This window comes from Zophobas morio, unplaced genomic scaffold, assembly GCF_036711695.1.
Source record: "Zophobas morio isolate AGI-343-1 ecotype UQ-CSIRO unplaced genomic scaffold, CSIRO_AGI_Zmor_V1 ptg000110l, whole genome shotgun sequence".
In the NCBI taxonomy this organism is placed as follows: Eukaryota; Metazoa; Arthropoda; class Insecta; order Coleoptera; family Tenebrionidae; genus Zophobas; species Zophobas morio.
In genome coordinates, this window is record NW_026972215.1 from 231,371 (window position 1) to 246,453 (window position 15,083).

General features: G+C 35.2%; 1 protein-coding gene across 1 annotated transcript; it reads left to right on the forward strand.

Moving 5' to 3' along the window:
* Positions 1–1,460: 1,460 nt before the first annotated feature.
* On the forward strand, positions 1,461–13,355 carry LOC135144891 (uncharacterized). The gene is made up of 14 exons (XM_064077020.1): positions 1,461–1,570; positions 1,623–1,766; positions 1,821–1,885; positions 1,953–2,039; positions 2,101–2,179; positions 2,244–2,410; positions 2,461–2,531; positions 2,588–2,807; positions 8,249–8,374; positions 12,329–12,456; positions 12,511–12,592; positions 12,652–12,782; positions 12,939–12,979; positions 13,041–13,355. Exons 2-14 carry the CDS (start codon positions 1,631–1,633, stop codon positions 13,196–13,198), a joined length of 1,491 nt encoding a protein of 496 aa, XP_063933090.1. The 5' UTR covers positions 1,461–1,570; positions 1,623–1,630; the 3' UTR covers positions 13,199–13,355.
* Positions 13,356–15,083: the final 1,728 nt, after the last annotated feature.

The following is a 15,083-nucleotide window of genomic DNA, read 5'->3' on the forward strand; positions in this document are numbered from 1 at the left end:
TTAACACGAGTTACCCAGGGCAGACTCAGTAGCATTAATACAATTTCTGGGTTCGCCGCGCTATACGTATATATATACTAGCTAATAGCACTATTATCACACAGTACTTATACTATATACTATCTACTATCGTCTAGCAACTAGCACTATTCACTACGACCCGAATTACCAAGCGGCGGGTCAAGTATCATAGCTACAAGCACTAATAACTTTCGACAAGCATATAGTACAAGTACTGTATGATAATAGTGCTATTAGCTAGTATATATATATATATATATTGCGCGGCGAGCCCAGTTGTGCCGAAACAAACTGTTGTGCGTGACGAATGTTCACTGATGGTCTGTGCAAAACGAAAGATTAAACTGGTCACGCCAATTTCCATCAGTAGGCGGAGAATAATTCCTCCTTCCTTTTAATGCTCTTCTAGCGTTAGTTGTTAGTTTGCTGCAAAATTTCAGTGTAAGGGGAATTATTAGAAAAAAACAAATCTATTCCGCCCATTACCCGTTATAACTCATAATAGACAACCCTGTGATGGCTCGAAAATTTAGAGTTTGTTGATTCGATCGAGCGTTTTATAAGGTCAAACCGTTTGCAATGAAAGTTTTTTGTGTGGTGTGTGAAAGTTTTGTACTAATTAAACACAAAATTGCAGAAGTCTTAATAGCGGTAAATAAGAAATTTCCGCTCGTTTCTCTATCGCAAAAGTTTCATAATATAAGATAGGATTTGAATGATGAGTACAAAAAAACTTAGTGTGGAAGATAAAGTTAAAGAACGATACAAAGCCTTAGAAGAATGGAAAAAGAAACGCGATTTAAAAAAAGTTTTTATTTTTATAAATTAAATAATATATTATGTTAACTATTAATTAACTTTTATTAAACAAGGATGACTTTAAAAAAAAAACACGAAAAAATAAAAAATCTTTAGTTCCTTCAAAAGTTTTAACAGGTAATAAAGTAAACTATATTAAGAGGAATGCAGAGGATCTCGCAGTAAAAGAAAATTTAAAAAGCATTACAGAACTGGAATCCAGTGCTACTTTAACAAAGGAAAACTTTTCTATTGAGAGTGTAAAAGCTTCTAAAATCCTACCAGACGTAAATAAGGAAAACAATTTATTTACGGAAGGAAGCAGAATTAATAAGTTAGCGGAAAAAGAAAACTTTATACAAGCAACTGGTGTGTATATAGGAGAAGTCTATTATTGGATTCGAGTTTAATGTAAAACATAATTTCTTTTTAAAGAGCCTTCAGTCCTCTCTCGTTCTACAAAAGTAGCTGAGTTGCCCAGCAGATCCTCAGTGCAAGATCTTTCTTTTAGAAAAAGTTATAGCGGATGCGATATTAATTCTTGCAGTCCCCATTTTAAGAACAAAGAAGATATTCAAAGTTTTATTCTTTTTTTTATAATATATAGATGCAATTTAAAATTTACAAGTTAAAGGCTCGCCAGCCTACCGAAGTAAAGATGGTGAAATAAATCACCTCATTGTTAATAACAATAATAATAAAAATAATAGTAATGAACTTAAAGGAAAAAGCGCCCCTTTCCTCTCTGAAGGTTCTATGCTCTTTGAAATATTAAGCTGGCAATTCATAATTCTACTTTACAGGCAACAATATGGATATTACTATCACTAAAATCTCTACTCAAAAGTTTAATCAGTTTTCCCATAGCGAAGTGACGCCACCGATTATTATAAATCCCAGAGAGCCCAGAAGCCCGCAGTCACCGTTATGTAGATCTTCTCTCTTGAGTTACTTGCCACTTTCCGTGTCTTTTATTATTACTAATTTGATTGTGTCAACAGAAACTCCGAATTCGCCAGGAAAAATAAGGCCTCACCAAGATACTCCCACCCTTCCTCGTAGATCAGTTAATTTTTGAACAGTTTTCCATATAACTTTTGCCTCTCGGTGTATCTAAATATGCTCTTTTGAAGCTCAGTTTTCTCACTCGAGACGAAGTTTACACAAGCAAAGCTAACCCGTCTTGTGCACGTGCACAAAAAGTCACTGAGGAGCACTCAGTACTTTTGCAATACCGGCGGGTTTGGCTCTCCCCGGAGTTAATCTCTTTTCTATTGGCAGCCTTCCAAAAGTCCGCCTGCGAGCATTTCTTTTGGGCCCTTGCGCCATTCTGTCGGCGTCCAAACAGACGACCTTTCAGGTGAGATGCTCAGTGCCGCTCGCCAGTATGCGCTTAGGGCCTTTCTTCCGACCAATAAGAACAGAACTGTGCAGTGGCACGTGCTCTCCAAAGAAGTGCCTCTACTGCCTCATTATAGCGCGCTCATTGCCGGGCTCCCACGACCCTATGGCTTGGTTGCTGCGGCTTTACAAATCTGCTCAACTTGAGGCCGCTGCGCAAAAGTTCCGAGTGGAAGTACTTAAGCAGGAGGTTTCTTTCTTTACGAAGACCTCTTTGGTCCTTTTCTTAAACGGTGCAAGTTTGAAGAGTCAGTTTCAAAATTGCGTGAGGAGTTAGACAATAAAATGGTGAGCCATCAGAACGAGATCCGGTGCGCACCCCGCCAACCGCCTTATCGAATTTTTGTTTTAAGTTTTTTTTTAATAGGGACTGGTCGCAGGTGATGGAGAAGACTCACGATATGCAGGATCGTCTTATTGAAAACCTTCAATTGTCCCTCGAAAGACAGAAAACTTTAGAGGAAAATTGTTTATTGTCAACATTTGCCTTCTATTTCATTCCATTCTACAGGCTGAGAATAAAGCTCTACGCGAACGGCTTCAGTTTTCGGAGGATGAACGTTTTGAGTAATACAAATAAAAAGGAGGTGTGGTGCACATGCCATTCCCTTCTATAACATTACTTAGTAATGTCCCTCGAATGGTTTACTTTACCCACATTACTTTCCTACGGCCCCCCCTTTCCCCTGTTTGAAAATACTGTCAAAAATAACTACTGAACCCACCGGTTGCTCTCTCCTAAACCTAAAAGGCCTAGGGGCCATGTTACCTTCTCAACTTGGCTAATACTAGGACGACCGATGCTCTACCGGTCTGTAACCCCCTCGACCTACCGCTGCTTACAAGTAGATAAGCTTCGTCAACGCGACTTGCCCACCGTTCTCTGTGGCGACTCTAACTGCCAACACGCTTGGAACAATCGATTTAAAAATTTTATACGGAAAAAAATTTAAGAACTACGCGGACCACCACAATCCTCGCGCGCTGGCATTTTTAACATCCGTCGCACATGGCAAAAACCGGAACTTGGGACGTCCTCGATAGAACCTTTTAAAAGACAGCTGCTAGTGGTATGATCGCTAAGATGGATGAGCTCTCGTTTGAGTAGCCTGCCCGTCTTACGGGAGTGGATCGAAGGCAAAGCTACAGCGAAACCTTAAGCTCTCAATCGAGGAGTGCGGTTGAAGCATCGCTATCCACCGACTAATCTCCCCCCCTTTTAGAAGAAGCAGTTGATAGTTTTGAGGGTACACTGAACAGCTGACCATGCTACCGTGAAACTAGCAGCGAAGTTGCGTATTGCCATGGTACTCTACCGGATTATTTTGTGAGACACCGCTACAGAAAACCCCGGCGACTAGTTGATGCTAGACCTTCTTCACAGACACTTTAGAATAGAGCTGGCCCGTTTTTTTTTTTATAGTAGTTGGCAGGTGGAAAATGTAGGACGTTCTCTGTTATTTTAAAGGGTATTTCTTGCTGGATACCTGTTCCACTGTCCATAGAGGCGAGGACCCTTTTCAATGCCTACGAGTACTTAAAGCAGTCTTTCTTTCTATGCGATATAAACTTTATAGTTATATTAAATAGGTTACTTATATATTTTTACCGAATATTTTATTTTGTATAATTCTTTTTAGTCTTTTCTTGGAAACATTTAATTTCCTAGATCTTTGAGTCTGGAACACTTTTTCTACCGCTATTGGCCCTAACCATTTTCACCAAAAGTTTTATCGTTATTTTTAAGTGTACCACGTCTCCTACAATTAGTTTCTTGTTCCTTTTACGCCCATATACACTTTGTTTATATTCTCTTTATACAACTCTTGACTCAAACTTTCACACCTTTCTTTTCTTATTATTGCCATTTTATGCTCAGTCAGTTTAGCTATATCTATTTCTTATAATAGTTATTCAATTAAGCCATCTTCTATACCATAATCGGAGTATTTTACTTGTGTTTTAAATAGCTTCAACATAAGCGACTCTTCCAAAACCTTAGTTAGTCTATTTTTTTAACAGTAGATAAACTTACCAAAACTTCATCCCTTTTAAGTGTTTTTCATAACAATCTATCGCTAATGCCTTTCTTACAGCCTACAAGACCTTACTCCTATGCTTATTAACGATAACTACGTGTTGCTCAATATTATTTCGAGTCATTTAATCTCAATTCAAAGCAAAAAAAACTAGGTACTTATTCTTTATAATTTCCTGGTTTCTGCTTATTACAAACTGTTTCATTAATACCAAAGCAAACAAAAGTATAAACCTGTATTTAGGTTTTTTGATCTACATGTACCTTGAAAATCTATTTAAGGCCACCAAAACACTATTATAACCTGCTTTAAAACTTCATAATATTTTTAAATAATCTATACTTTCGGTCGTTTAATAACATTAAAAATAGGCTTAAAATTATAATGGTTAGAAAGGGAGCTTAGTTAGAAAGGCTTTTAAATATGTTTGGAGCGAGTACAAGCTTTTAAGAACGAGAAGTGTGTTAAAAATAAAAAGGAAGTATGAAGCTTGTTGCAAGAGTCAATTTACTAGAGCTTGTAAATTTTAAATAGTGCTACATTACTGGAACCAATTGAGTATATTACTAAAGACAAATGCTATACAATTGCACGGTGAGCAACAAAAATCTACCAGGAGAGTAGTAGTAGGAGTACAAGAAACAAGAATATGCATGGAGCAAGTTATATTAAGTGAGGTTTAATACTTTAAAAGAACACAAGAGGGATTTATAATGGATAGCGCCCAGATTTAGCGTTTTAAAACGCAGTATGTGACTTTTGTTAGTCGAAGTTAAAAGCGCTTAAAAAAGTTAAGGTAAAACGAACAGTGAAACGGCCATTGTTTAGTATGCTTCTAAAATAAGTAGCTTAATAAAAATGAGTGATGAGGGGTTAATTGTGGACTTTGAAGATAAAATTCTAAAAGTGCTCTTAATAAAGATATAATGGCTCTGTCTATAATAAAAGAGTAAAATAGAACGGATGCAGATTCATAAATTCGTTTACTTTGACTCTGCCTTTCTGCAAGGGGCTAACAAAAATAGATCTATTTAAGGCAGTTGGGGTGACAGGTCGATAAATAAAATAGAAGTGTCTCTAATAGCACTGATTTAGTTAATAAACTGCAAGCATAGGAGACTGTCTTTAGTTGTATTATATAAGCAAACTGTTGGATTCTTATGACTAGTGAAACAGATGTTTTGTCACAGAATAGGTGTTTTATAGAATGTTGTTTTTTAAAATAGCTGCAAAAAATTAACAAAAGTTGTGATTGGTATACCTTAGAGGAGTAGCGAACTGTAAGCTTCACGCTTCACTTCGTCAGTAGCCTTTAAAAGCTGAATTTAAAGTTTTGTACATAAGAATAAAGCATAATTTGTGTCACAGGCAGGCAGACAGCTAGACATTTTGTAAAGTAGATAAAACTGAAACTTTTATATAATAATAGCAGATTTTAGCTAAATACGGAGAGAGGAAAGTATTCCTAAAAATCACTGGTAAACAAAAGATGTATCCTAAAAGAGGGCACCTTCTGATAAGCTAAAACCTTTTAAACAACCCAAATACTTTAACACTATTTATTTAAGTATCTGCAAGTTTTAATATTAGATAAGACGAAGACCGACTTTAAACTTTTTGACTTTCGCTCTCTCTTTTGAGACGCTATACACACTGTGACGAACCATCCACCAATTAGGTGCGATTGATTCGTTAGGAATGTACGGAGACCCAATAACAGAGCATATATATCGAATCCCCTGATATGGTCCGTTCTTCAAGCCCAAAATTACTTACTGTCCTTACCTTTTTTTAACACATAGTTGTTTATTTGATAATACTTAAATGAGGGGTATTTAAGTAACACAAACTTTAGTCAATACCTTTGATAGTGTTAATTAATGTCTACACAATTTGAAATTTATTATAATCTGAAGATCTAGGACAGTATATAGATAATTTTTGTAAGAAAAACCAAAATGGAAAGAAACCATCGAAACTTAAAAATTTCAAGAGTTTACCTAGTCTCTTTAATTTAAACCAGATTTGAACAAACGTGCTTTAATTCATTTGTTTTATAAAAATTTGCTTACTGATATTCTGAAATCTAGGCTTTTTTTAAAACCATTATAAACTTTTTATAATTATTTGATAAATATCATTTCTTAATTGATTTAAATGAGGCCTTTTAAATTGTGTAAAAAAAACTGACCGATTGATAATTTTTCTTTCAGAGTTAATTGCCTCCAATTATGATAATGCTAAAATTAAGGTACAGTATAAAAGTTGAAAGATAGTTTTTGCAGACTGTGAAGTTTGGATTAACCAAGCCCTGGCTAGTTATATATGATGAAGGTAGTTTGATATAAGCATGTTGAAATAAAAAAAATTTCTTTAACTAATATACAATACACTACGAAAAATCACGCCATAAATTCTCCGTTAAACTAAGGCTTTTCTGTTGGTAGAATACGCGAGCTCTCACTCGGATTTTCTTTTCAAAATGTTAATTTACCAATATACCCTGGTGAAGAACGGACGCTCAATGTAGCGCTGAGACTTACGATACCAAAATTGTTTTTGGAACAATAAAAATACATTCCACCCAAAAAATTTTTGATCCAGATATATAAATGACTTTGGGCTTAAACAATTTCCCCATTAATGCATACATTTACATTAGATTGATGAATATGATAACTTTATTGAAATTCGGAATGCTGAGAATATTATAACCAGGTCGGTTATAAAGTCCTAGAAGATAAAAAGCGATAAAGAAATTGTTAGGTCATAGCAACAAATTATAGATTAACTAATGTTAGATTAAATGAACTACTGTTGAACTAAGTAGTAACAATGTAATCTGCTCGCCCAGGAAACACAGGCATTACCTGTGTTACCTGTTACGAAGCACATATGGAGAAACATAACTTTTCTACCTTTTTTTTCCGTTCAACTTTAGTAGAACACTTTCATTAGCTAACATTTCTAGAGTGTGGTAATTTATTGTGTTCTACTAAAGTAGAATTATTAGAATTATTTCAAAAGTACTCAGTACTTTCGTAGTATTTTTCTATACTAAATGACTATTCGACACCAAGTGCTTAGCACTTTCTAAATGACTATAGTAATTCTGCATCCATAGAACAATTCTCACCTCAATGAACAGAAGTATTCTCTAGTAAATAAATAGAACAATTTGACACTAGCATAGTCCTTACTAACCTTAGCGATGTTAGCAGTAGAAAGTCGCTAGGATAAAGATTAAAGTTTAACTGAAATTAGAAAATTTCTTTAATTTCAGTGTTATATTTAGGCAATTTTATTACCTAAAAACTTTTTAAAACTCTAATCTTTATCCTAGCGACTTTCTACTGCTAACATCGCTAAGGTTAGTAAGGACTATGCTAGTGTCAAATTGTTCTATTTATTTACTAGAGGATTCTTCTATTGATGTAGAATTCTTTGAGTAATTGAGTAGACAATTAATATTATAATGAAGAATTAATAGTCATTGAGTGGAGAATTGTTCTCTGGGTGGAGAATTATTTGAGTCAGTTAGAAAATAAGAAGTATTTTCTCAAGTGTTGTAGTTTAACTGCTAAAACATCCTTCGCGGATAGGCTAGTGTAAACCTAGCTGAGACCTTAATGATCGGCTTTACTCTTCTGAATAACAGCATTATTTATGTGCTTTAAAGGATCATTTTGCATAATTAAGCCCTCCGAAAACTCGTTCAAGGGATAAGAGCCATTAACTTTTATCTCGATGCGCACTTTCTCTCCTGTACAGCCTCTCTTTTAGTGTAAGAACTTGTCTCGCATCCTCTATTGGGCTGCAATCACAGCGGGGTACGCGTCCGCGATCCTTTCAAGATCCAATTTTGGCAGCTGTGTAGATAGGGGGGATCATTAGGATTCTTTTGAGACCTTTAACTGTTAGCAATTCTGGATGCTTTTGTCCAATGGTGTACACTCTTTGACAGAGCGAGAGTTGCTTTTTATCCCTAGGCTGTAATCGTAAAGCGGTCGGAGAAGATCGACCATATATATAAATGCGCGTCGGCCGGCGCCTTAGTCCTAGCGGCTGCCCGCGGTTTCGATCTAAGGCACTCAATAGGTCGCCATCCTGAGCTGGCAAGTATGCGCAATGTAGATATACCTTAGCTTCTGTCATGTAACCTCTACTCTTCAAAGGGGTCGTGGGCGATGTTCCAGAAAGCTTTCTGTTTGTTTAAATTGTCATTCTTAGCAAATTATTGCTAGTATCCTTTTTGATACTGGGGCTCGCTTAGGACATAAGTGTAGCTAAATAACTATAAATCCAGTGAAGCGTGACTACGGCGCCTTCCTTAGCTAAGCACTAAATTCAGGGTGGTCATAAACCAAGGAGGGTAGCAGGTCGCTTCACGCACGTACCGAAAGATATATTCTCAAACCTGGCTAAAAGGCGTCGGGCGTTTCAGACCTCTGGCAGGTTCTATCTTACCTGTTTTCTAAGGTGAAACATTATGGTTACTAACCTGCCTTGTGTCTTGTGCCTTCGGGACCAGTAACGAGATATATTTGACTTTAGGAAGACCTTTGTTGCATTTTAAGTATTTAGGGTAAGTAACTTGAATACTTTCATGCTTACGCATTGCATACTGGCATTACATTTCGAAGCGGTTTATTCTTATATGCCGCCTAAGAAGAGCTTGTGATGCTTTGAATGAAACCTTTGCGAAACTTGCTATTTCAGTGTGATAAGATCTCGTACATTGCTAGTATCGAAGACGAAAGCAAACGGGGACACTGTTGTACTGATGAGTAATGGCAAGCAATACTATGCTTGTTCCTTAAGTATTAGCTATTCTTTGTGTTCTTATTATAAGCCAGAAAATTTTTTTTTAAGATTAGTAAACTCTTACTTCTGAATCGTACTATATTTTAGCCAATGCATCGCAAGGCCCCTTTTTTTAGCTTTTCTGCTTTCTATCTTCATTCTGGAAATCCAGATACGACAATTTTTCCTTTGCCCAGTATGCTGATAACACTACCATTTATACAAGTTTCAAAACAAGACTGTTTTCTATAAATATATGCAATATACTAGTATTCTCGCGAAGAAGAAGGCATCGCCCGGTGAGCAACTTACAACCGTCTAATAACGATATCCTCTGGTGGTCGCGGCTAAGTATCTCAATTAATTATTGACCGCAAGTTCAAGTGGGACACTCACTTATACTAAATAAAACCTTTAGACTAAAATCCTATTCGCTCTCTATGAAAAAAGAGCAAGTTAAATCTTAAAGGGAATCTACTACACAATGCACGTTAGGACCTAAGTTCACATATACATCTTCCGCCTATATCATATTATGACATTAAATTAGCTACCAACTTTATAATTTTTTCCCACTGTTTATCAACGCCCTGTAATTTTTATAAGAGTATTGGATATACACAAAGACTTTAAAAACTTAAATGCTTAGAGGAGGCCAGCACTCAATCCAAAAATAGCATTCACAACACTAACGAGCCTCTAGGGATACCGACCTTAGCACTGTTGAACTAAATTATGCTTACAAAATTAAATACTACTACTATTAAGAAATAGTAGTTAAAACAAAATACTAAGAACTTTATATAATGTATACTTACATTAAGATGCATTGCAAATAATGTGTGCTTTAACTACTTAAGATCTATTAAAAATCAATTATTTTTACTTCTGTAAAGGCTTCTCCTTGACTTTTTATACAAAGAGAACAAAGAACAAGCAGTAAATATTATAAAAATAATTTTAGCGTAATATATGGTTATACCGGGTTGTGGAAAAAGTTTTAACTATCTGTCACGAGATTAGGGGCAAATGTGGAGGATATTGCTAGAAGAGGATCCTGTAGCACTGTATATTCACTATGCCTAATTCTGTAGGTTATTGAGACATTGCGTTTTATATTTAGAAAAACATTAATAATTCTCTAAAATCACACAGTGAGGACAACTTATGCTATAAACTTTACTTAAACCACGGCGTTTTATAAGTCATGTGTCATATTAACTTTTCTTTTTCTTATACAACAAAATAATAACCTCATAATTATTGTAATGATTTAATTAAATTAGTTTCAATATATAATTAAATTTAAAAAATATTTATTAAGAAATTAAAGTAGAGAAAACACTACTTGTTTGAACTCTACCAATATATGCAAAATTTATAAAATAGAGTTTAGGTGGCCAACCCTTTACAGTTACACATCTTCTTTTCTTTAAAAGATCAATAAAATTGTGTTAAAAATTTACGTTGCAAAGTAATATATCGATTTAACCTCTTTTAATTTTTTTGGTATACACCTTTTTACATCACGAATTTGTACATCGATAGAGTGGCTCCAGAACATACTGGATTTACTCTTTAATCGGCTTGGGCGAAATCAGAAATTTACTATAATAGTTGGTGTATAAGAACAAAGTAAAGTCCTAAAGTCCTTTTATCCAACTTATTTAAATAATCAAACAATGTAGTTTAACATTGTTAAATATTTAATTTACTTTTATTTGTCGGGGGAGGCAAGAAGGAAAAGTGTGTGCGTGGGGGGTAAGGTGTTTAAGAAAAAGGTTTGCCACCACTGTACTGCAGGATCTTTAAAAAGAATAGAATTTCTTGTTACTATTAGTAATTTATAACAAATTAGCTTTTTAAGAAGTAAAAACGATATAATTAACAACGTAATATAAAGTACAGGAGTTATTAACATAATATGTACTGTTCCCACGAGAATTGTTACTACTGAAATATACTTTCTGGGTTTGTCTTTTAGGTACTTCGCTGTAAAAATATTAGACGTAATTTTAGCTTTCATTATGCCTATTTCTTAAGCTTACATTTAGTACATAAGAAAGAATTAAAAAAAGACTGCGAAATACTATCTTGCAATGAGTAATATTGAAAGCAAATAAAATTAATTTTCTTTCCAGTAAGAAAGTTTTAGCCGGAAAAAATTTTCACCAACTTTTAAATTACATTATAACTTTAACTATTTACTTGTGGACTCTGTTGATCAGATTTTACCCCATGCTAGAAATTAAATAATTGTTCTAGTCTTAATAGTTTTATTACCCTTTAATACTGTTCATCGTAACTTTCTAGATATCCCTAGCAAGAAATCAAAATTCTTGCCAATAAAAGACTGCCAGGGGCACAGAAGATTCCAGTTCGACGTAGCATGCTCACAAATTTTTTTTAATATTTGTTTTTCGCCTGTTCGCATTTGCTAGCCCACGTATTACATGAAAGTAAATGCATTCTTTGAAGCCGTTATGTTGAAAAGTTGTCTGCCTTTAGTAGACCTAACCCTATCGCTTTACATATTTTTAAAAAAAAATGTTTGCGTTAGTAAAACTTTTTATAGTCATTATATCAAGAAAAATGATAATTTTAGAAACAAACAAAGCATATGCAAACTTTATATTATAACTCCGGCACATTGTAAGACAGTTAAATCTCTTATTCGCTTTTGGACTGATTTCTTTGCCTTCAACAATATCCCTGAGTCCAAACTTTCGGCCGCTTACTTGCTATTGCACGCCATGTTTCCGCAAGAATTAAGAAATCTTTCGTCCTTAGAAAAATATAAAAATTTTGAGCTTAACCAAAAGTGTTTTATTTTGTTATCATTCTTTTGCTAACTTTCAAGTGTTTTTTTTTAAGGATAATAAACTTTTACACCTATCTGTGCAATGAAAGGCTGAAACGCAAATCTGTTCAACATTGTATAGGAAAATGGGCTTTTAGGCACTTAGGTATTCTCGTTGAGCCACCCGTTCTGGTGCCTCGGTACTAATAACATCTAGTGGCTTACCTTTGAACCTTTTAGAATCTTATATTAATCATATAACACAAATCCTATACTTTATCTAAAGACCAGAAACAGAAGAACTTGTCGAACTTGTTTTAAGCAACCTGTATAGAAGCTTCAAGAGTTCTGGCGCTTACTCTACTTTAAACAAATTTAAACTATTAGATGTATTATACTTCAAAACCTGCTAAGGGTTTACAATTGACACTTACACAAAATTAATCCCTGGTACTTTCTATTCCAGATTGGTTGCGGAAGTGGTTGTATAACACTATCAATCATAAAAGAGTTTTCCTTAAAAGAATACTTAAAGTGTACTGCCATAGATATCGATTCCGTTGCCACATCTTTAACAAAAAGAAATGTTAAACGGTATAGGCTTGATAAAGGCTGATAGCACGTATAAAAATTAATATATTTTCACAGCCTCGGCGTTCCAAAAAATAGTATTGAAGTTTATACAGCAGACGTCTCCACCTTCCAAAGTCGAGAGGCTTTTGATCTGATAGTAATATAACAGGATTACCGCTATGAGCTATGCTATGTTTATTTACTAAAAATTTCCAGGTAAGCAACCCTCCATACATCCCTTCAGAAAAAATCAAATTTTTAGATCCAGAAGTAAAAGATTACGAAAGCATAAACGCTCTAAACGGAGGAAAAACTGGACTCGACGCGGTATACCGAATCTTTGATAGGTACACTAAAAAAATCTTAAGCTGCTTTTTTGTTATTATTATAATACTTAAAGAGTCCTTTATCAATTTATACAACTTAAACAAGCCTCGCTACACTGCCTTTTTTATATATAAATAATCACCCCAAACTTTTGTAAATTGAAATTTTTGCCGTAGAATTAACGGACAAGAAAGTTTAAGCGTTATCGCGAAAATCGGTAGAGTAACTTTTTACGTTCTTATGTTTTATACAGCAGCCCTGATGCTAGCTACACTAAGGAACGAGCATCTGGTTGGAGGTGGACAGCACGCACCCCAAAAAGTTAGAGCAACTCTACGCCGACGAAAAAGCCTGGAAATGGAAGAACATCGAATACGTTCAAACGTATAAAGATTTAGCAGGAAAGCCAAGATTCTGCCACTTGACGGTGAAGTAAATTTTCAGGGAGTTGGCGGCCTCAAAAACATCCTTTTCTTAAAGCTGCTCGTTCCTTCGAATTCTAGATCGATTGGACGTCTTTTTAATAATTGCGAAGCATTGGATGCAGTTGGGAGACTCTCCGCTGTTTTTAAGGAAACTCCAATTAATTTCTGCTGCCTAATAAGAGTCAAAAAATCGAATTATAATAAAAAAATTACTCGGGTGAGAAAGAACCTGTAGAGCAATTCTTCGTCGGAAATATTTAAGTCTTCGCGATCTGTAGTCGTGGCGTTATGGCCTCCAACTTTGATCTTTGTATAAGGCATTTTTTTACATGTTAAAAAACCCAAAATTTAAAGGGGTAGAAAAAAACTTTTTCAATGGTGGGATTAAATCTCATAAAAGATCTTCGACCGCACACTAGTAATTTTTGGAGAGGGACAAAACTTTCTTCAAAGCCAAATTCCTGTTTACTTAATAACAAAAATCATAAGAAAGCAGCACAAGATTGCTGTAAAAGTGTTCTTTTATCTCGAAAAAAAAAAAGTTAGATATTAACGACTACAAATGTACTAAGAAAATTAAAAACCATTTCTAGGACAGGTCCGCCCTTAGATATATGCTAATATCAAATTTACAAACTAACAAACTAAACTTAAACTGCCCTTATAAAATACTAAAACTTAAACAGAAGCCTACAACGGTTAATAGAGCACCCTTCAGAAAGCTTCTCAGCTCCAAGAAGGTACCAAAACTCCTCTGAAGTATTCCTTTTTCTTGCAATAACTTCATTTTCTTCAAACCGAAGTTGGCTTTTCTTCATAAACTATAAATAATATTATTCACTGTAAAGCTTCCTCCAAGACGATCCTTACATAAGCCAAAAGAATTCAATGTTAAAGACCTTTAAGCCTAGTATATGGGAGGAAAGCGAGCTTGTAGGACGTGCACTTTCACCTGACATTGCGAAAAGGTAAACCTATGCGTACTTCAGCTGTTAAAGCTAGAGAAGGTAAACTAAGCAACTAAATAATATCAAAAGCTATAACATACCACGTGACAGGATACCCTAAAAGAACCAGATGGCCATGTAAAGACTAGGGCTATCGCTGACATGCGTGGAAATGAAAGCAGTTGACGATATTTGCCTTTTTTATTTGATGACTTGCCAGTCAAAGGCACGGCCTTGTAGCTTGTTTCCGACATTTTTAACCTCAGCTTCATTGGCGGTAGTGATATCCCCATCAGTTTTTCCTATTGAGCTTCAAGGGCACCGTAAACATACGGTTGGCAGGCGGTAACACCGCTCTGAGTGACGTCAGCGGGTTATGTGGACCATGATAACGACGCTTTCGAAATTGGCCACAGTGATGTACGGTAATACCAGACAGAAAAAGTGTCTTATTTAAGGGACTCAGAAAATTGATACCTGTCCGTATGGGGACAAGTAACTCCACTATGTTTTTCAGTTAAGAAAAAACTGGCAGTTTGTAAAGCACATCGATTGCCTTCGGAAAGCGAATAGCTTGTTGATTTCAGACCACGCCAAAAAGTGGACGCCCAACTTATGGGGGAAGGAAACTATTTATTAAGGTTTCGAGTCCTAACATAGCTTGCAGAAGCTGTCTTACATCGAGCCTTCAGTTAGTCTCTGTGAACCGTCCTTCAATGCGAGGTCATCGCCATACACAAACAGCAAACTGTACTAAGTAACCGTTTGTCGACAGCTACGGAATGGCACGCAATTTGGTTTTTTGTTACAAAATTTAAAATTATAGATGTTATCCCAAATCAAAGCTTAAAAATTCAAAAGCTAGAAAAAGACTATTAATAATTAAATGCTCGCCTCCTCAATAGTAAGTTGTTGGCTAATAGCACAATTAAAATTGTTTGTTATATAT